This window comes from Myxocyprinus asiaticus, chromosome 37 (assembly GCF_019703515.2).
Source record: "Myxocyprinus asiaticus isolate MX2 ecotype Aquarium Trade chromosome 37, UBuf_Myxa_2, whole genome shotgun sequence".
Lineage (NCBI taxonomy): Eukaryota > Metazoa > Chordata > Actinopteri > Cypriniformes > Catostomidae > Myxocyprinus > Myxocyprinus asiaticus.
Window position 1 is genome coordinate 19,302,821 of NC_059380.1, and position 24,288 is coordinate 19,327,108.

General features: G+C 37.7%; 1 protein-coding gene across 4 annotated transcripts in view; it reads right to left on the reverse strand.

Moving 5' to 3' along the window:
- The window catches only part of LOC127428235 (SRSF protein kinase 1-like), a 49,302-nt gene that overhangs the window by 15,617 nt on the left and 9,397 nt on the right, over positions 1–24,288 (reverse strand). For 3 of the 4 annotated variants that reach the window (XM_051676443.1, XM_051676444.1, XM_051676441.1), the window contains one exon: positions 825–943. In XM_051676443.1, coding sequence (XP_051532403.1) covers positions 825–943 — 119 coding nt within the window. Of the gene's footprint in view, positions 1–824; positions 944–16,132; positions 16,278–24,288 lie in introns of those variants that run through there. The other variant, XM_051676442.1, reaches the window with a different exon arrangement.

Below are 24,288 nucleotides of genomic sequence, written 5' to 3' on the forward strand. Positions count from 1 at the left end.
CATAAATTGTTTAAATCAAACTATAAGACTGATAATCTGACCCTTGCATCAATGATTGAAGTCAAATACATACACATCTTCTTTCCTTAGTGAAATCACGAGTTTACCTAGGACGCCTAAAATTATCTCTTCTCTGGACCTCCATGCAGTGGCGTATATGTGGGTTATTTCTCATATTAAGTCCCCAAAACAAAAATATGAGGTACAAAATCATAATGGATCTTTAGTGATATCTTTATAGGAACATTTCCAGCAACGGGCTGAATGGTTCTTGTTGCAGAACTGTGCCACTCAGTACAGATCCGGGCTTGTTGACACGGTTACAAATTCTTTGTCCAAAATCAGGATTAGAACGGACTGACTGAGCAAATGAACAATTGTGAGTCGACACGTTACTAAAAGCATTTCACCAGCATAGTTCTTTGTCCTGAGCATGGCTAGCTAACCGTGCAGAGGAATCCAGGCCATGAACAGTTCATAATTGTACCAAATGGAACCGTGCTTAAGTGGAAATGCTACTGGAAACATTACCTTTCATGCTCAGAATCGCTCGGCCCGATGGTGGAAAAGCAATTATTTAACAGGTACATTTTCTCAGCGAGACTAGTTTGTAGGATTGTGCGAGTGACACTATGGCATGCACTGTTTGTCACAAATATGCAAGGAAAAACAGGTAAATATATGTCATTTCATGGGTGGTAAGAATTATTTTAAATTTAGACCCTGCTTACAATACTGTGCATGTATCTGATGTGTTTTTATTGCACCCATGAATCATCTCTGTGTCTGACTGACCAGCATTGTTATTAGCATAGGACTCCTACCCTTGCAGTAATCATTAGGGTCCTCCTGCTCCTCATCATCAGAGCCCAAGATCTCTTCATCTTGCTCCTGTAGAGAGGAGTCAGGCTGCTGTGCGGCTCCCCTCGGGTGGGGCTCAGGCCTGGAGGAACAAACTTTATTGTTAGAAAACAGATGCAACAACGGTGGAGTAACAACCACCACCCACAGCCAACTGTCCAGGGTTGTAAAGTAATTGAGTAAAAATACTTAAGTATTGTACTAAAGTATTATTTTGGGGATTTCTACTTAACTAGAGTACAATTTAAAACTGAATACTTGTACTTTTACTTAATTACATTTCCAAATAAATGTACTCCTTACAATTTTATTTAAACTTCTCGTTACATTTTTGCAGATCATTTTATTTCGTCTTACTGGATTGAACCCGTCGTTTCACTGCATCCGACAAACCAGAGGTCAGTCGTTCAAATGGAGTGTCGCAAGTAGGCTGTGTGGAGCTCCGACCATCTGCAGAGGCCAAGTTTCAGATCCGATTTGAGCTTCAGATATGTTAAAATATTTGTGCGACTAGATCGTATGTGACTACCAGACTAAATGAGATGTATTCATTCAAAACTGAGCACAAAGTGAGAAACACTGATGGTTTTGTCCTAAACTTTATTCTAAACGCCTGCTACTTCTACAGATTAGAACACGTTGCATATATATATATATACACATATTATATATACACATATTATATTTATTTCACTGGTGGCCAAATGTTTGGAATAATGGACAGATTTTGCCGTTTCGGAAGGAAATTGGTACTTTAATTCACCAAAGTGGCATTCAACTGATCACAAAGTATAGTCAGGACATTACTGATGTAAAAAAAACACCACCATCACTATTTGAAAAAAGTCATTTTTGATCAAATCTAGATAGGCCATTTCCAGCAGCCATCACTCCAACACCTCATGCCAAATTGCTAATTTGGTACTAGAAAAATCACTTGCCAATATATCAGCAAGAGTTGCCACATTATGCAATAGACTGGCATGTCTTAAAGTCAATATTAGGTCAAAAATGGCAAAAAAGAAACAGCTTTCTCTAGAAACTCGTCAGTCAATCATTGTTTTAAGGAATGAAGGCTATACAATGCTTGAAACTGCCAAAAAAAACTGAAAACTTCATGCAAAGGTGTACACTACAGTCTTCAAAGACAAAGGACAACGGGCTCTAACAAGGACAGAAAGAGATGTGGAAGGCCAAATGTACAACTAAACAAGAGGATAAGTACATCAGAGTCTCTAGTTTGAGAAATAAGACGCCTCACATGTCCTCAGCTGACAGCTTCATTGAATTCTACCCGCTCAACACCAGTTTCATGTACAACAGTAAAGAGAAGACTCAGGGGTGCAGGCCTTATGGGAAGATTTGCTAAGAAAAAGCCACTTTTGAAAGAGAAAAACAAAAAGAAAAGGTTAGAGTGGGCAAAGAAACAGACATTGGACAACAGATAATTGGAAAAGAGTGTTATGGATATTAACCCCATTGAGCTTTTATGGGATCAGCTAGACTGTAAGGTGTGTGAGAAGTGCCCGACAAGACAGCCACATCCATGGCAAGTGCTACAGGAAGCGTGGGGTGAAATGTCACCTGAGTATCTGGACAAACTGACAGCTAGAATACAAAGGATCTGCAAAGCTGTCATTGCTGCACGTGGAGGATTTTTTGATGAGGATTCTTTGAAGTAATTTAAGAAGTTCTGAATTGTTTTTTTCAAACTGTAATAGTAATTTTTCACATTATTAATGTCCTGACTATACATTGTGATCAGTTGAATGCCACTGTACATTATTCCAAACTTTTGGCTGCCAGTATATGTTGTGAATAACTGATGCAAGTGTATTCATTTATTTGTATTCACTGGTACAACAGAAAAAGAGCTTTTGCTGTCATTCATTGTGTATTTGTTTGAGTTTTTCTTCTTCTGTATTTTGTTTCACACTTGAATGTGTGACGTCGTTGTAACGAACGCCACACTCGGAGGTACATGCTTCCTAGGTCCACTTGAAGGCAGACGGCAGTTGTGAATGCCACTGAGGTAGAAATATGACAGTCATCGAAGACAGTAATAAGGCGACTTCACAAACCAATCTAATTCAACAACATACTCTCTCACACAATCTCCTCTCGATTTCATTCTAGCTAGGAAAAAAAGTTACTTTTTTAATACATAAGTACAATTTAATATGAATACTATTGGCTAGATATATGGTCATTTAATTGAGTAAAATTTTCTCTCAGTATCCATACTTTCACTTTAGTATAAATTCTGAGTACTTTTTACACCCCTGCAATTGTCTTCACACATCTTATTCTAGACGTACTAGTAATGGGCAGGCAGGCAAATGTTACACAATGCCTTTTAATATGCAGTTAATGACTATAATTGAAAATCCTTTGGGAGGTTTGCTATATTTTCAATATAATACCATCATTGTCTTGATATTGTACCATAACTTCTATGGATATCCACTGGGCCTCACTAATGTGTGACATTTATGAAACATTTAAATAAGTGCAGATGCTACACTAAAGGTACTACTGTAACATTGCAGAATTAGTTAGTCTGTCTTCTGAGGTTCACTCTAGCTCCGAACACTAGCTCAGTGGGAGTCCTGCAGGAAATATTAATAGGTGTCAAGCTGAGTGAGATCTTAAAGCATTCGGTGTGAATATGGCTGCTGAAAAGCTGTGATATGTGCATATCATAAAAATTTTGTGTCAAGATTCAGAGTAAAAAACAAAAATGATTAAATATACCCTAAATTTGTGATCCACTACCCTGCATGGTATCTAAATATCTAGTTCAGTGATTTTCAACTGGTGGGTCACAGACAGCAGGGATAAAAAATAAATAAATTCTAAATGCAAATAACACAAAAACCACTAACCATATAATTGTGCAAAGTTAGGATAGCAAAATAAATAGGCTTATCAGCTTTAAAAAAGGAAGAAAATGCTTTCCATATAGCTTGTCATAGATTTGTTATTTAAAAGGGATGGTTGACTCAAAAATGGGTAGGGGGGATAGAAAAAGATGCAACGAATGTGAATGCTGACTGAGTATAATATTCTGCATAACATCTCCTTTTGTGTTTCAAAGAGGAAAGAAAAGTCACATGGGGAATTATCCCTTGAAGTCAAAAGCTGTGTGTTCAATCAAAGTCTACATAATTGTAGAGCCAATGCATCTGTCGTTTTGTGAAAGTGCGGCAAATTAGGCAGATGCCAACATGGACAGGTTGCATGCCCTAATTCTCGAAAGTGATGGGAAAAAAAAAACAACAAAAAAAACAACCAGAATAAATATCTCTGTTTCTGCAGATCACAATGTGCTTTATGCAGTTAACTGTTGGCAACTGAGAGCATGGAATTTTGTGGTGAAGTAAATATAGAGGAAACTAAGTGAGTTAACTTGAAAATATTAAATAAATACTACATTTTGTACTCAAATTCAAGCATGTAAAAATTAATGATCTAGCCATCAGTCCTGTGAAAACAGGATCGTCCTGTATTTAAAGTCAAGATGTAATGATGCACCCCGTATCGAATCAATACGTGATTTGTCGTGTATTTAGGTTGGTCAGATGGCGCCACAGCAAAATCGTTCCAGATCGTTAATTTAACATTGATATAAATTAAGCCCGTCTGAAAGGTCCACACATTGTACAAAAAACATGCAAACACTGTGGAGGGTGTGGTAAGGGATCGTCTGAAAAGTCCACACAAGGTTCAATATAAATGTTCAATAAGACACACACTTACACAGATCGAACAATGTATGAATACAATCACTGAGTCATAAAGACAAGTACAGGTGAAGGAAATAAAGTAAATAAAAATAAAATGTAATAAATGTAATAAAATACAAACACAAATTTATACATAAGATAAATATAAATAATCGAAGAAATGAAAATAAATATATAAATCATGGGTCAGAAAAGTTCTCATTTTAGCATATAAGAAAGGTTATACATTTTTTAGTATTAATAACTCTCAAGGCATTTATCGCTAAAACTGTGGAAGATGTGTGACACATTATAATGTGTCATCAACATTTTTATTGTTGATTTTATGTTTGGTAGCTTCTTGTTTTGTGAAGTCTGAACTTTATTTTCTGCTCAAAATTAAAAATGAATGACCAAAAACATTATCAGTTGATTGTCACCGTCGTTATGTTTTGAGGTCAGCTCTGTATCTTGTTTCTATTGCCAGTAATGCAAGGTAATGTTGTGTAATAGACTATATAAACAAGTATGGTACTGTTTGGGTTGCCACCTCATGGCCAAAGTAAAATCTTGGTCCTTGAGCAAAATCTGTTTTCAACATGTTTTCATACTTTTCGCCATGTCAATTCCATTGTTGGCTACACCAGCAGAGAGCATCAATGCAATTAGATGTGCAGCTTTACGCTGATGAGCTAGCCTCGCACTGTAGCATAATCTCTCTGAAGCAATTGGCAATTTTCTGCATCTTAAGCTAGGCTCAGAACCGTAGCTTAGAAGTTTTAATCAAGTCCAAAAAAACCTAAGCCTTGACAAGGACACTTTCAAAACAGTGAAAAACCTTTTTGAATACGTAATTTTCAATATGGCTTATAAACACTTCACACAACATGCTTGAAGTAGTAACAGATCAAATGCAGCAAGCTATTATACATGTTTTACCTGAGGCGGACCCCACTTTAGGTTCATTACTGTTGATTTACCATGGTATTAAAATTTGAAATAGCTACATGCCAAGATGTGGCCAAACTAAACAGACTGAAGGGGAAGTTATACTATGCACCTGCAAGAATTATGAAAAATATATTTGCTGTTAAATAGAACAGTCTGGCACTTTTAAAAAGAACATAACATGGGGCCTGGGCAGCTCAGCAAGTAAAGACGCTGACTACCACACCTGGAGTCGCAAGTTCGAATCCAGGGCATGCTGAGTGACTCCAGTCAGTGCTTCCTAAGCAACCAATTGGCATGGTTGCTAGGGTGGGTAGAGTCACGTTGGGTTATCCTTGCTATAATGTGGTTTTCGCTCTCAGTGGGGCGCATGGTGAGTTGTGTGTGGATGCCGCGGAGAATAGAGTGAAGCCTCCACACGCGCTAGGTCTCCGCGGTAACGTGCTCAACAAGCCACGTGATAAGATGCGCGGATTGACGGTCTCAGACATGGAGGCAAATGAGATTCGTCCTCGGCCACCCGGATTGAGTCACTACGCCACCATGAGGACTTAGAGCGCGCATTGGGAATTGGGCATTCCAAATTGGGAAGAAAAGATTAAAAAAAGACAAAAAAAAGAAGAAAAAAAAACACTGCAGCGGAAAATGCTCAGTTTTTTTTCTCCACAAACCCCAGACTATCAGGTAGATGTTCCACCATCTGACAATGGCAACGTCACATTAGACAGATAGTTCTCATTAACAAAAAACTTTTAATTGAGAAACTGTTATCTCCATCTGCTTCAATTTTGTGCACTAGTGAGTATTTCAATAATGAAGGTTCCATCAGCGACAAATTTAGCCACATGGCAAACATCTACTTAAATCCCTAAGATTTACAAATTCTGCTATTATTGTCCTCTCCAAAATCTTAGAACTTCATAAAGAGCTCATGTACAAACAATCTTGCTCCAAACCTGCACTGTATTTCTTTATTTTTTCCATGGAACACAAAAGGAGATGTTAGGCAGAATGTTAGCCTCAGTCACCATTCACTTTCATTGTATGGAGAAAATGAAAGAAATGCAATGAATGTGAATAGTAGCAAAGACCAACATAATGCCTAAAATCTCCTTTTGTGTTCCACGGATTAAAAACATTTTTTTTACAGGTTTGGAGCAACATGAGGGAGAGTAAATGATGACAGAATTTTCTCTTTGGGGTTAACTATCCATTTAAGAGTCTCTGCCTTGAATATCTGCTTTGTTGGAACAGGACGACAAGATGACGTTTTCTTATATAAAGTTCCTACATTATTAAAATAAGTTAAAGTACAACTCAAAAACATTCTTTCATTAAAAGATAACGATGAGAGCTGCAATCTGAGAGCAGACAGTATTTAATGCTCAGAAGATTCATCCTCGCAGACATAATTAATGAGACAAGGCACATAGCTAAGGCTCGAGTTAAAGACTTCACCACAGCACCATCATTGTTTTACATTATCAGCCACTGTTCCCAGTAAAGAGCACACAGGCAGTTCAAGATGTTAAAATACTTTCTTCTATCTCAGTTCATTACATTGCTCTTTGGAATACTTGATTCTAATTGGTCAGATTTCTGCAGTCAAATATTTTTGTAAAATGACAGCTAAACTCTTTAACCAACTGTTGTTCCAGAAACCATTCTCCATGATTGCTATGTTACTTTGCTCTCTAGTATTACTCTACGATCTCTTTCCTCCCATATAATGAAATAATTTAAATTCAAATCAATAGCCATGTAATAAGTGGGATTATTTTGGGGTCAGCTGCAGAAACAATTATAAGTATGCCATTTGCAGAAACGTGTAAACACTGGCCACCTTCATGACTCACAACTAGTGCCCGACCAATATATCGGTAGCCTTTAACCGATATATTGGTATCGGCATATATTTTACCGATATGCGCCGATATGAAAACTTTTTTTCAGAACATATAATGCAGAAAACAATGCTTAGAATTGGTGTCATTACGTAGTTTGTCCAGCAGAGCGCGCTCCGACTCCATTGTTTACAGAGCTGACTCTGAACTGACGGTGGCTCTGCAGACAGGTCGGAGTTCAGTGGTGTCATCCCGGTAAGTTGTTAACTAGTTTGTGAAATACATACTGGAAACATAAACAATGACCCCATCATTTTTCCTTTTCAATATAACTAATATAACATTAACCTTGTCCCTGACAACCATGTCACTCATGTCTGTTTGCTGTTAGCCAGCTATAGTTTGTCAGTGCATTAAGTAATATAGCAGATTGAAAGGTAAACATCAGAGCATCTTTTTGCAGCTCAGCAGACAACGGTGCGGTGGTGGATTGTGTCTGATTGTGTCTGTTGAGTGTTGATTTCACGCTATGTTGTTACCTAGTTGGTGAGACGCAATGCTGGTCCATCTTTTACTCTCCGTGACAACGAGCTTATAGCTAACTAGCTAATCATGTAGCTACTTTCTTTGCTTGTCAGCTGAGTGGAAGCTATTGTGTAAACATGTATTCACCAAACTGTTTTGTTTAGGATTCACAGTTTGGTACCCCCTTCAACCGAACAATTCCAGTCATTACATTTAAAAAATGTAATATTTAAAAGTCTGGTTTTCCACCGTTGAAAGTTTCCCCTGAACTTGTATACCAGAATACGGTGTAACACAGCTGTTTATCTCTTGACTCGGCAGTATTAATATAGTCAGCATGTGCTGTTTATTTATTTTTTATTTATTCTTTATTTTAATGGTCAGCATTTGACTGATACTAAACAGTACTGATGTTTATTTAGCTATTTATTTTATTTTTATTTATTCTTTATTTTAATGGTCAGCATTTGGCTGACACTAAACATACAGTACTGATGTTTATTTAGCTATTTATTTTATTTTATTTATTCTTTATTTTAATGGTCAGCATTTGACCGATACTAAACAGTACTGATGTTTATTTAGCTATTTATTGTATTTTTATTTATTCTTTATTTAAATGGTCAGCAATTGACTGATACTAAACATACAGTACAGATGTTTATTAAGCTATTTATTGTATTTTTATTTATTCTTTATTTTCTCAGTGTTCATTTCTAGAATTTGTTGACAAATGTATAATAATAATGTCAAATATTCTTTGATAAAAATATTTAAGAAAGCAGCCTTCTGAGTACTTCTGCATAGTCATATCGGTGCAAAATCCACATAGAAAAAAGGTCTGTTTTCATTTCAGCTCAAACATTTAATATTTCAGCTACCATATCGGTAATCGGTGAATTTTCCCTCTCTAAAATCGTTATTGGTCTCAAAAATCCCATATCGGTCGGGCTCTACTCACAAACATATTTTGGGTAAACCTGTGCTGTGTGAACGAAACTGGATTGGACAACTAGTTGTCAGTCACGTCACATAATGTAAGAGCTACACTGCACTGTTCACACACGTCTCATGTTTTCACATGGGGTTTTGTTAACTCACAGAGATGTGTCACTCGAAGATCCAGTCGCGGCCTTCAACTGGAGCTGCTTTCTATAACTTTAGTGGACACGACCCCAATGCTGCACTCTAAACCTGGCTAAAAACCACTGAAAGCCACTGTTGGGGGCTGGACAATCTTTTTCATTAATGGAAGACTGTGGTGGGGTGGAAAGGGCACTGCATTGCAGAAGGGGTTTGGGAAACTTGAAAATCCCAGGAGATCAGCAGTTACAGAAATACTCAAACCAGCCTGTCTGGCACCAACAATCATCCATGCAATTATCTAATCAGCCAATCATGTGGCAGCAGTGCAGTGCATAAAATCATGCAGATACGGGTCAAGAGCTTCAGTTAATGTTCACATAAACCATCAGAATGGGGTCTCAGTGATTTGGACCATGGCATGATTGTTGATGCCAGATGGGCTGGTTCATGAAGATGAAGCTCCTGACCCAGATCTGCATGATTTTATATATTACATTGCTGCCACACGATTGGCTGATTAGATAATCGCATGAATAAGTAGATGTACAGGTGTACCTAATAAAGTGGCCAGTGAGTGTATATGGATATTAAGAATGGATTCTGAGATCGTTCAAATGAAATATCACAATCAATTAGAAAATCTTTATTATTTTTTACAAAAACGAATCCCTGTCATTTTTATTTTAAATCATACATTTTGTTTCATAGGTTTAACATAGCAAAATCCAGTTTGTCAGTCACCATTCACTTTATATTGTATGAAAAAAAAAAAAGATGTAATGATAGCTGCCTAAAGCTTATGTTCTCTGAGAAAGTCATACGAGTCTGGAACAACATGAGGGTAAGTGATGACAATTTTCACAAACATTCAAGATGCATACATTTATCACACATGCATTTACATAAACGCTCACGCACATATTAGCCTTATCGTTTATCAATACAAAGTTATGCTTTGAAAACTCTCAATGATGAGCTGGTAAAGGCACTCAGATGAGTGGCACAAAGACCCAATAGCCCAACTCAATAACTTCTTTCTGATAAATTCTCACCAATTTCAAATCCCGATGGAACAGCTGTCTAAAAGCACCATTAAACAAGGTCAATCATCAGCATATCATTTATAACTGGGTAAAAGCCTCATTGTACTGCTGAGTCTCTCTAAATGATGGATGGTCATTGATGTTGAAGAAATGCTCTCAGCTGAAGATTGGAATGCAAGCAGCGAATTCGTGGATGTCTACAGAAGTGGACAGGATGTACTATTTTTATTGGTAAACAGGATTGAAAATCCTGAAACACTGAGGGCCTGCATAATGACACTGATTTTCATTTACAAAGTGTTATTAGTAACATCAGAAGTGTTTAGCCTCTCTAATTAACTTGATAACTAAGGGACTAGTTATTTCAATTAGTCAACCTCCCACTTATATATACTAATATCTATATCTATATATATATATATATATATATATATATATACACACACACACACACACACACTGTATATATATATATATATCGATGTGTCGTAGTGATTCGCCCCAATCCGGGTGGCGGAGGATGAATCCCAGTTGCCTCCGTGTCTGAGACCATCAACCCGCGCATCTTATCACGTGGCTTGTGCGCGTTGCCACGGAGACATAGTGCATGTGGAGGCTTCACGCCATCCGCGCTCAACTCACCACACGCCCCACCGAGAACGAACCACATTATAGTGATCACGAGGAGGTTACCCCATGTGACTCTACCCACCCTAGAAACCGGGCTAATTTGGTTGCTTAGGAGACCTGACTGGAGTCACTCAGCACACCCTGGGATTCGAACTAGCGAACTCCAGGGGTGGTAGCCAGCGTCTTTTACCACTGATCTACCCAGGCCCCCACTGTTCAACATTTTAAAACATTTATGTTTGGCTTTATATTTTTTTTTTTTTACAAAGGCTGCACTTAAATTACTGTCATGTTAATGTTACATTTTAAATACTGTATAATTATTAATACAATTATTAAAAAAGAAGATATACAGTTGAAGTCAGAAGCTTACAAACACTTAGGTTGAAATCATTAAAACTAATTTTTTAACCACTCCACAGATTTCATATTAGCAAACTACAGTTTTGGCAAGTCGTTGACATGAGTAATTTTTCCAACAATTGTTTACAGACAATTTTAGACAATTAAATGTTTCACTTTTAATTGACTATCACAATTCCATTGGGTCAGAAGTTTACATGCACTAAGTTAACCTTTAAGTAGCTTGGAAAATTACAAAAAATGATGTCAAGCCTTTAGGCAATTAGCCAATTAGCTTCTGATAGGCTAATTGGAGTCAATTGGAGGTGTACCTGTGGATGTATTTTAAGGCCTACCTTCAAACTCAGTGCCTCTTTGCTTGACATCATGAGAAAATCAAAAGAAATCAGCCAAGACCTCAGAAAAAAAAGACCTCCACAAGTCTAATTCATCCTTGGAAGCACTTTCCAAATGCCTGAAGGTACCACGTTCATCTGTACAAACAATAGTACGCAAGTATAAACACCATGGGACCACGCAGTCATCAAACCACTCAGGAAGGAGAGATGCATTCTGTCTCCTAGAGATGAACGTAGTCTGGTGCAAGAAGTGCAAATCAATCCCAGAACAACAGCAAAAGACCTTTTGAAGGTGCTGGAGTAAACAGGTAGACAAGTATCCATATCCACAGTAAAACGAGTCCTATATCGACATAACCTGAAAGGCTGCTCAGCAAGGAAGAAGCCACTGTTCCAAAACTGCCATAAAAAAGCCAGACTACAGTTTGCAAGTGCACATGGGGACAAAGATCTTACTTTTTGGGGAAATGTGTTCTGGTCTGATGAAACAAAAATTGAACTGTTTGGCCATAATAACCATCGTTTTGTTAAAAGGGTGAGGCTTGCAAGCCGAAGAACACCATGCCAACCATGAAGAATGGGGGGGGGCACCATCATGTTGTGGGGGTGCTTTGCTGCAGGAGGGACTGGCGCACCTCACAAAATAGATGGCATCATGAAGGAAAATTATGTGGATATATTGAAGCAATATCTCAAGACATCAGCCAGGAAGTTAAAGCTCGGTCGAAATGGGTCTTCCAAATGGACAATGACCTCAAGCATACCTCCAAAGTTGTGGCAAAATGGCTTAAGGACAACAAAGTCAAGGTATTGAAGTGGCCATTACAAAGCCCTGATAGCCCTGATCAATCAGATAAAAAAATTTGTGGGCAGAACTGAAAAAGCGTGTGCGAGCAAGGAGGTCTACAAACCTCTGTCTGTCTGGAGGAATGGGCCAAAATTCCAGCAACTTGCTGTGAGAAGCTTGTGGAAGGCTACCCAAAATGTTTGACCCAAGTTAAACAATTTAAAGGCAATGCTACCAAATACTAACAAAGAGTATGTAAACTTCTGACCTACTCGGAATGTGATGAAATAAAAGCTGAAATAATTCTCTCTACTATTATTCTGATATTTCACATTCCTAAAATAAAGTAGTGATCAGGGGCCTGGGTAGCTCAGTATTGACGCCGACTACCACCCCTGGAGTCACAAGTTCGAATCCAGGGTGTGCTGAGTGACTCCAGCCAAGTCTCCTAAGCAACCAAATTGACCCGGTTGCTAGGGAAGGTAGAGTCACATGGGGTAACCTCCTCGTGGTTGCAATTAGTGGTTCTCGCGCTCAATGGGGCACTTGGTAAATTGTGCGCACCACCACGAGGACCTACTAAGTAGTGGGAATTGGGCATTCCAAATTGGGAGAAAAGGGGGTAAAAAAATAAATAAATGAAAATAAAAAAATAGTGATCCTAACTGACCTAAAACAGGGAATGTTTTCTACGATTAAATGTCAGGAATTGTGAAAAACTGAGTTTAAATGTATTTGGCTAATATTTATGTAAACTCCTGACTTCAACTGTATGGAGCGGATATATACAGAGTTTCATTTCACCTTAGGCCATGCACGCTTCTTCCCTCTTTCACTCGTGGCGCTCGCAGGAAAATGTCCTCTCAGAAGACAAGCAAAGAATCTCTGGAAATCTCTTCGGACACGGTGATGGTGCGGGAAGCAGATTTCAGGAAAGTTGGCTTGCAAGTTGCTATGTACGTTTTCCCATTTGAGACTTCTTTAAATTCGTGCATGCTTGCATGTTATTATCCCACCGTGCTAGCTTTTTCAAATGCAGGATAATGCATCTTTCACCAGACCATACTGACGTGTTAATTTTGCTCATCAAAAATGAATGCTCTGAGTAAGTGGCCTAGAAAATGACTATTTTAGGCTAGGCATGGCATAGACATGGCTGATTGACTCTTAAATTAACTGATATTTACAATGGAAACTTTCATTCCTTTAATTGGATTTTAGAAAAAAACATCTAAGTAATACCACAAATGCAATACCGTGAATTATAAATGTCAACGGTTTGATGACCGTCTTTTTATACCATGAAACTAGGTGTAACGATCCATTGATCTGGATCTATGCATCGTTTAATTAACAAACGATGCAATGTCATCTATAAAACGCGTAAAGATCGATGCATATATTTTTAAGACGCACCTTTATTTTTAATGCTCTAATGCCAGCCACATCCGTACTCATTTCCGTCATGCGATGCAGCAACCTCATGATATCCATCTTGCTTTATAAGCTCTAAATCTGTGCGCGCACGTTAACAGGGCTCACATGAGTGATTAAATCGGGCTTCCCTCAATATCATGGCTCTTTGAATTCTACATGAGCATTTTCACTTTTATAGCACTTTAGAAATTAAACCATGTCAAACGGTTAAAGAGCCCCGATATTCTGAACAGAGCTCATGAGGTAAAGAGAAAACACCTGCTCTGCACCCACATCAATTACAAGACTTTTCACATCAACACCCTTATCAGAGTAAACTGTAACAGAATTTTTCAATACAACCGTGGAAGCTGTAGCTAAGAAAAAACAGGGATAGCACATACTCTCCTGTCGTGGATATTTTGGATTGAAAGACTTGCTTGACTGTTGTAGAGATGACAAATTGTCACTGTAGTATTTACCTCATTCCACATGGCAATGAGCTGTCATCAAACGATTGATGATCACTTATGTGATTGTATGACTATTTTTTTTATTTTTTATATATATACATTTTTTAATTTTTTTTACTGAAGCATCTTATTTTGTTGTCCATGTCCCAATGTGGATACTGGATTTGCACTTTTCAGAGAGCTCAATAAAATATTAAAATTATATTTTGGATGCATTTTTTTATACAATATATGTAATTGTGCAAAATAGGCACATAATATCGTAATATAGATCACAGGCCCTTGAATCGAAATCGTATCGTTGCAGACATTGAGGTATTGGCAAACATCGAAGAGAATCGATACAAGATCGTATCGTGATGAAACTGCCGATTTACACCCATAATAAATACACAGACACACACACAAAAAGTTCAGGAAACAAAGTAGTGTTTAAAAGGTATCAGGTTGGTAGCATTTCCAAAAAAGAACAAGTCAAACCTGAATTTGACTAAGCTTGCAAGATTTTTTACACAAAAAATTGGTCAGAGTTTGCAGAAAGATATATCCTTATCATGCGGTCCAGACTGTCAATCACATTTCCTTAGTTCCTTCTTTAATTTTGTTATTTTTCAGTGAGGGAGGATTCTATTAAAAGCATTAATCCTTAGCAACAAGCAAGGGCTATTATCTAAACCAAAACTTCACCTCTCCAGCCTCTTGATGCAAGACGTCCTTCATAACATTCAGCAAGGGAAAAACAAGGGGTTTGTGTGCATCTGTGTATGAGCGTTTTGAGTAGGAGGGAGATACATTTGGCACACAGAAGGTTAAATTCAATCTTAGTACATAGCTCAGCCTTCAGAACTTCTCCAACCCACACAAACCAACAACATGTCTGACATTCTCTTGTCTTGTGTCAGAGAACTCACACATGCATCAAAACAATCTCCTCTCTTCCATTATCATCAAGAAACATCTGAAAATCTCAGTGCTACCATTGTTTTCACGGGCATGCAGACTGCATTGCAGAGGAAGGTTGTTTAAATCTCATTTAGTACCTATTTCATTAACTGTGTGGTCTCTCCCACCTGTGGTTTGGCTTGGATAAAAAAACTCCTGATTGCATGGAGGATGTGCACAGTAGAGGAACTTGCCAATTTCAAACACTACCTTTATAGTGGTTTTCTATTGAAGTGCAGCAGAATCACACACTAAAAAATCCTGCACTGATTGAATTGTACATGTGAGGGTGAGTCCATCTTGACCGCTTACAAATCTAGATGAAGGGAAAGGTGCAAAAACGGTAAGGGGCTGAGCAGCATCAACATCGTAGGGCTCCCATTCAGAAGCCTGAAGCACAGCATGCATTCAACACATCTTGCTCACTTCTTTCATAACCCTTTCTGTCAGAGTTTATCCAAGTCAGGCTTTCCAAAAAGGCTGGATTTAATCCAAAAACTTCATCCAGAATTTCTCCACCCTACACTTAGTAGCACCTTAAAAGACAAGCTTGAATGTCTTTTGAGATTTACATCTACATTTCAATTTATGCATTTGGCTGATGATTATCCTAAGTAACTTGACTTCAAGGTATACATTTTCATTAGTATGTTTGTTAAGAAACAAAACCATGACCTTGGTGTTGCTAGGATAAGATGAGTTGGATCAGCTCAGAGAGATTCATGCATATCTGCAACACTGATATTTGTGTGATATAACTAAACATTGGGTGCAATAGTTTAAATTTGGTTTGTGTTCAGTTTTGGTTCGGTAAATACTACTTTTTACGTTGCTTTCAGTGTGCACCGATTAGGAAACACTATAACGTAGTTAAAAAAAAATATATATATATAATAATAATAATAATAATAATAATAATAATAATAATATATATATATATAGTTGAGACAGTTTTTCTACCAGTAAATACAGGTATATAAAATATTTGTTGCCTTTACAGCTTCTTAACAGGTATTTCTCACTCAACACAAGCAAGATCTACATGAACATACCCAAATTGAATTATTCATTCTCATGGCACGGCACATACCCAAAAACACACAGTAAGGAAATACAATGGACACACACAGAAGTACAAGTTTGTCTCTTACCTACAGGATGCTCGGATGCCCATGAGAGACAGTGCTAATGAAGGTGACCGGGGCTGGTAGGCTAGAGACAGAGCCATGTACCAGAGGCAGAGGAAGGCCACATCAGTGCGCACACACACATGCACACTGAGGCTGAATGCTGAGGAGCATTCACTCACTCACTCCCTTTATCTCTCTCTCTCTCTCTCTTTTCCTCCGCTGCTGTCAGCAACAACAGCCCGCCTCTTTCCTCAGAGCCATGTGCTCCGATTGGCTAGGGAAAGCCAGCACTGCATTGCAGGTGAAAAACACTGTCACCTCCTCATTTCTCCTTCATAACACGGTACATTCGGCTGTCACACTCTCTTTCATCCCATCCACTCTCTCTCTCCCTCTCTAATTACAGCAGGAAAAGGCAGCCAGTTCACAAGAAGGCGGGTTTGACGGACACTGATTTACTCGTCAGATAGGTCTCTGCACTCAAAACAAGCCTCTTTACAACCTTATAAGTTTTGGCAGGTAAGCAGCACTGAGTCATGGCTGGGAGAGACAGTGTGTAAAAGAGCACTCAGCGCAATCAATTACTCTTATCTCTAACATCCCTCCGAGACGTACACTGCTATATAAGAGCTAATTGACTGAGCAAAATCTAAAATGAAAGAACTCCATTCATTATTTGAGTGGCTCTACACTCTCTCCAGAAACTTGAAGAGCAAAAGCAGCTTTCAGAAAAGGGAAAAATTATTGGCTTTACAGTAATCAAACTGAAATATGCGAGGAGACTCAAGGTCATGTTTTTGAAGTGTGATTTTTACAGCGTTAAAATACCTGCTACTATTCTAGCTTAATATGAAGAGACAACTGTAAGTAAGCCAATTTTAGGTTGATTCCCCGAAAAGAGTGACACTGTTCCCATTAAAACATTGCTATGCTTGTATGAGCATCCTGACTAGTGTGACATCGCAACACTGGTTCAATCAATGGTATGAGGCTGGGGTGGAATTATTTGTTATGTGAACATTGGAAGATGGGGGAGTATCATTATTTTTCTTATTAGCGCAGAAATGAAACACTTCACCTTCAACAAAACATGTAATGTGTTTGTAGTCTGTTAGCACCTGCTTTGGCACAAGCACCAGCAGCACCATTTCAGTGAAAAGTGTTATCATTTATATGAAGACAGGTCAAGACCGGTACTAAACCAGAGAGCATTATACACTCTCTCTCCACTTAGTAATTTCAAAGAAAATCATCAAGGGCTTCCCACAAGATGGAGATATGTGGGAGGATGCTGATATGGACTAATCCGGTGGTTCTCAATTTGTTTTGGTCACGCCCCCCTTTGAAACAAGAAAAATCACATCCCTAACTAAACTAAAGTTTTGTCTAAGGGTATGTTTACACAACAACAATGCACTAAAACGGAAACGTTTTTCCTTTGCGCTTTTGAAAAGTTTCAGACGACAACGTTGTCAAAACGATTCCCGTTCACACGGATCCGCGAAAACGACTAAAAACGCTGTACCCATGTAACCCGTTTTCAAAAGTTTGCGTTTTCAGGCCCCAAAACGCCGTTGTCGTGTAAACGAACAGCCAAAACGCATAAAAAGTTTTCCGTTTTTAGATGAAAACGTTGTCGTGTAAAAGTCCCCTAAAACAGCAATGTTATGATCAGAAACCACTCTCAAAGCGCTCCAGTCCCAGATGCTGCTTCTTCCATCGGCTGCCTACAGAAGGACTGACTTAGGAACATCTGTTTGAAAAAGCTTGGAATAATTTGTGTGCCCTTTTCACTTTATTGGCAAGAAGTCAAGAGTGGGGATTACGTATATTATCCATTGTTATGGTCCGGCTATGATAGACGTCCAGAAATGGAGCACAATGAATTACATAAACGATAGCATTATTGTGCAAACAGGTGTGTGTACATGTGCTGAAAGTTCATTAGACATTGAGAGTTTGTTAATTTCTATTCAGCGTTGGCCTTTGTGAATGCTCCACCTGTTTTGAAATGACATTATTACTGAGAATAATTAATGCATTTGTTGAACCAAGCTACCAAAAGGACTCGTTCTCTACTTCCTCCACATTGTGATGTCACACTATGGTAGACAATTGTATCTGACCACATCATCCACAAAACATCAACACTTACTTTACCTTCTCACTTCTGTACCCCGCACATTATTGGTGAGCAGTGAGATGGCAAGGAAAGAGCAGTTAAGTCAAGAGCAGAGAGCCAATCATAACAGTGGCCGTTTACCGTCAAGTCTTAAAGGAGAAGCAGCATCAAAACACAGGGTCAAAATGAGGGTGGAAAATTATAATTTTTTACAAATGTCTTCACTAATACCATAAGTGAACCTCAAGGAACATATTTAAATAAAAGGCATGTCATGGCCTATTTAAAATGTCAAGCAGCCATTATTGTTACAATAAGCTATTTAGATTAAGTAAAATTAAGAAGACTTCTTAATTCTGAAATTCTCTTAACCTCTAAATTCTGTCTACTAAAAAACTAAATAAATAAAAAATCATGTAAATAAAGCAAGATATAATTCCTTTAAAGGAATATTCAAGATTTAATGCACGTTAAGCTCAACTGACAGCATTTGTGGCATAGAGTTGATTACCACACACAAAAAAGATATATATTTCTACTAGTCCCTCCTTTTCTAAAAAAATAAATAAAAATAAATTGAGATTAGTGAGGCACTTCTAATGGAAGTGAATGGGGCCAATTTTTGGAGAGCTTAAAAGACAGAACTTACATGTATTCTTCTATTAAAACTAGAGTTTTATTTGAGCTGTAAACTTGTTTAACCCTCCAATGGTCTAATGTCATTTTTGACCGGAATCACTTTTGCTGATTTAATAAAAATGGTTTCCTTTATCTGAGTGGTCGAGACTTGGTGACGTTTCCGCCACTTGCCATCTGGACATACAAAAACAATTTAGGCATGATTCGATATGTCTAAGTGGTCGTAACAAAAAAAGCAACACTTTTTGTCTTAGCGGTCAAAATTGACCAACCAATGAAAATGAATGTGAAAGACCATAACACAGAGCATTGGTTTTTTTTTTTTTTTTACAATAAAACCAATAAATCAGCCACAATGCTAAACAAACACACTCAGAAATGAGGGGGTGAGACAACAACAACACACACACACAGAAATAAATGGGTGATACAATAACAGCCAGGAGGCAGAACACACAACATAAGACACACAGGAATAAAGGTTTGGGGACTGTCTCCCAAGAGACATTAAAACCAGAATGTTGAGCAAAAAAAAATAAATAACAAAAAATAATCAAAAAATCCATCTGCAAGGTACATGCCTTCATAACTACACACTGCCACGGTTGCATGAATGCATAAAGACATTGCATCTTTCTTTACTATTCTTACTGTTTTTATTGTTGTTCATTATTGCTGTTCAACTCACTGACTTGAAAATATTTGCAAAATACATTTTGACTAACGAAAGTTGGAAATTGCATAATGTTTACTCTGACATTTTCACAATTTTGCAGTTCATTTCTGTCAACAGCAAAAACTGACACTTCAAATCAAATTTAAAATGCTAAAATTTGACAATAGTTTGATAATGTCTAAATGTATATCCAAATGCATAACTTATACGTTATAATATATCTTATATTTTTTTAATATAAAATAATGTTACAACAACCAATCAGACTACACAGTAGGTGGCTGCATAGAACACTGCAGCCATCTACTGGCTATAATTGCCACGACACGATTTTCAAGTCATGTTATTTATATTTTGTTCACCACATAGCACCAATCTGCCTCCAATGTCACATTCTCATATTTTTTCCACGTTTCAACTTCAACAAAGTGTATGTTTATAGTACTAAAGTTTCATAAATTTGCATATGCAAATTAATGGAGAAATTTACATGTAAATAAGATCAAAATAGCATAAAATCCCAAAAGATGTGCATAATTTTATTGTTATTACTTCAGGGAAGAAGAAATGGCATCATTATCATAAAAAAACAAAACAAAAAAAACCCCACAAAAACAAAAAGTTACACTTTTGCTCTTTCCGATCAAAACAGACTGGGAGGACCAGAGGTAGGGCTCATTTATGAAGACCATTGGAGGGTTAAAATAGTTACTGCATTTTGCCTTTGCAAAGCCATACTGTCCTGTTGAAAATAAAATATTTTCCCTAAATGCAGATCTCTGGCTAACTGAACAGGTTCTCCTCAAGGATTTACCTGTATTTGGCTCCATCCATTTGGCCCTTGAAGGCAACAAGCTTTCCAATTCCTCCTAATATAAAGGAGAGCACAGTGCTGCCCCCATCATGCTTGACAATGCTTGACAATTTGGTTTGGGCCAAGTTTGCTTTTAGACCCAAGAGCCCAACTACTCCATCTTCTCTAATTCTCATCAGAACACAAAACATTTTGGAAGAAAATGTTAAGTCATCCCATTACATCTGGCAAATTCAAAAGTATAACAAAAGGTGAGGTGTGTACTTTCTGCACCACTAGCAGCACCAAATGGAATTGCAAAAAAAAAAAAAAATTAAATAAAAATCACTGTTTCCAAACAGGTTCCTGGACACTTCACCTCATGCCATGCATGCTTCTTCCCCCTCTCACTCGCGGCTTGCGCAGGAAAATGTCCTCTTGCAAGATGAGCAAAGTAGCTATGGAAATTACTTTGGTGGTGGTGCAAAAAGCGGATTTCCAAAAAGTTGGCTTGCATGTCTCTGTGGATATTTTCATATTTGAGTCTTCTTTAAATCTGTGCATGCTTGCAAGTTATTTTCCCGCAAAGCGTTTTTTTTAATCGTCTCAAGTGAGTCAGGTCACGTCTTTCACCGGACCATGTTGACATGTTAATTTTGCTCATCAAAAATCAATGCTCCGGGGACCTGGGTAGCTCAGTTGTAAAGACGCTGGCTACCACCCCTGGAGTTCGCTAGTTCGAATCCCAGGGCGTGCTGAGTGACTCCAGCCAGGTCTCCTAAGCAAACAAATTGGCCCGGTTGCTAGGGAGGGTAGAGTCACATGGGGTAACCTCCTCGTGATCGCAATAATGTGGTTCGTTCTCGGTGGGGCGCGTGGTGAGTTGAGCGTGGTTGCCGCGGTGGATGGCGTGAAGCCTCCACACGCGCTATGTCTCCGTGGCAACGCGCTCAACAAGCCACGTGACAAGATGCGCGGGTTGACGATCTCAGACGCGGAGACAACTAGGATTCATCCTCCACCACCCGGACTGAGGCGAATCACTACGCAACCACAAGGACTTAAAAGCACATTGGGAATAGGGCATTCCAAAAAATCCAAAAAATATATAAATAAATAAATAAAACAATGCTCCGAGTAAGCAGCCAAAGAAAATTACTATTTTAGGCAAGGTATGCCATTATATTTTTTTATTATTTTTACTAAAAAACATGAAATAAGTGCTACTTTTCAGCACATTTTTTCTCCCATAGATTAGGCTTACCTGTTAATTATTTTAAAAAAATGTTATGTTAAGTAACTTTTACTTGGGGAATTCCATTTAGAACGGGCTATTGGGGTTTCTATTGGTCCTGCACTATTCATTCAATTGTTTTCAATAAATATGCCTGTACTCACTAACGTTGATTGAGTGAATGCTTGTCATGTTCTATATTTAATGTACAATGATCATAAATTAAGGCAAGCACGTCACAGATAAATGTCCTTTTTCAGTGGAATTTAGTGTCGAATTTGGCTATTGGAATAGATTAAGTATTTTAAATGGGTCGCATAAACGTTTTTTTTTTTTTTTACTGTTTTCTGAGGGTTTCTTTTAAGACTAATCGACTAGTTGAATCCAAAACGTATGTTTAAATGTCAATGAAATTAGTCGTTCTGCACATCCCTAGTGTTTATATGATTCTTCTATAGGAGGCAAAGAGCTCTGGCAGTGTTGTAGCTGGCAACTGGTTCTGACAAATCCTTCTTGTCAGGTTACTCAATTTGGTAGGACAGCATGACTTTAGAAGTGTCTTGAGTTGCACCATTTTTTTTTTTTTTTTTTTTACATTTTATTAGGGCATTCTTCTATTTCTGAAGCAACATTTCTAAACCTACATTTGACAGTTCCTAAAACTTCTGGAACAACACCAGGAAGATTCAGATCTTTGCCAAAGTCTACCTTTTTCCAGATCTCCTAACAACTTCATCAATGTTTCAAAGGCAGCTCCATGGCCTTCAAAACAGCAAGACTTCACTTATCTACTTTCTTCGTTGTGAGACCTAAAAGTTGGTTATACTTATTTGTGCAATCAAAACATAGGTGGGTTTGAAAATTATCTATTTTCTTATTACAGCTTAGCAATGAGGAAAAGCACTAAACTGCATACAGCAATTAAAAAGGCAAACAAATTTAGGTCACACAGTTGCTTTGATAATTCTTTTCATAACCTGCTATTATGAAACTCAACCACATTTCTTCATGTTGTTCCACTGCAAAACAGGCAGATCAGCATTCACAGTTTATTAACCAACTAATACCACGTACACTTAAGCACATAATCGGTTTGCCACTGGCCACATATTAAATCTTTAAATATGATTTCAAGACAGGCCCTAAGCACTCTTTATATTATGTTTGAGAAAATATATCAGACTGTCATGATACATTATAAAACAGATAGTTACACTCATAAATGCTGATTGGCTAATACTGCATACCAGCCGTGCTAAAATACACAATATAGAAACAGCCATAATGTGAAACACCTGTTCACCTCACCTCACCGTTATACCCATAGGAGGCAACCTTTTAACCTTGTCAAATCCTATTAAAAGTTTACATGTCTGGGACTATATCTTCTAACAAAAAACAAAACAAAAAATGGCTGCGCATCATGCCTAAATGTGCGGTGGCACTACACTTTGTGCTACATTCACTTCTATTCAAACACATGCAGAAAATACAAGCACTAGAACAAGAAATTTTATTCTCTGGTGCAAACAAAAACTCTTTTTCAATGTAAGAATGGCCTTGGCTAATTTCAAACATGGATAATAGCCACATTGTTATTTTCAGACAATTAAAATTGACACCAAGGTAACATTATCTAGCTGGCTAACAGACTTGTTTTTAATCGAAATTGCGAGATTGTCTTGTTGTAGTCTTATAAACATCATTAAGAATAATATAGAATATAAACATTCATTTAAGAATAAAAACCAATAAATAATATTTTGTAGCAAAAGCTTTCCAGCAAAAGTGCATATGATATATACATGAAGTCATTAAGTTACATTATTGCTGTATAATTTCAAGTTATCGATATGCAAAAACAACTTTATATAAAAATATATTGCTAAAAATATAATGTATCATTTTTTTTGGTGGGGCCAGGGAAAATGTCAGCACGGCAAGTAAAAATCTGAACAACTGGCCCGTCCGGGCCAGCAAGAAAAATCCTTACTGTTGAGCCCTGCTCATACAGTATAACTTCTTACTGCAATGCATAACCAAAGAAAGAACAGCTTACTCTACTGTATTCTGTCTGTGCCACTCTGCAGTATGCTGAACAAGTAAAGCTTTTGTTTCAGAATAGGGTGACATATTAAGACTGATGCTGCTGAATTAGCTTGCTGACAGAGAGCTGCCCTTTACTTCAAGCATCACCAGTCCTACTAGATTAAAACTGATCTGTTATGCAATCGGTGCCAACCAGAGAGAGAGAGGTTATCAGAGAGCATGATGACAGAACATCAGTCTCTTCTGATTAGTGTATGTACAGTATGTGTGCATTTCACAGGAGTGTATGCATTTCATGACTCAAAGGGGCCATTTACACAGGAAATGTTCTTGTATTCCATCTGAAAAATCTTTTAATTGTTGGTCTATTTAAATGTATCTAAATTTACAGTAAATGTGTCATTCTTTGTATCAAGTCTTGTTGTTTTTGTCAGCGTTTTTCACCTTAAGCATTGCATTTTTAGATGCTGTGTCAAGTTAAAAGTACTTCAACTTTGAGACCCCTGTGCTCTGTCTAGCTGTTTTTGAAAGCAAGAACACAACCTGCGTGAATGGCTCTTAAGTTTTATATCGGTATACTGAAAGTTCTAAAAGAGTGACTACTACTATATTTTAAAAATTTTAGAAGAAAATTTGAGTGGTTCTTGTACGTGCAAAACTCACC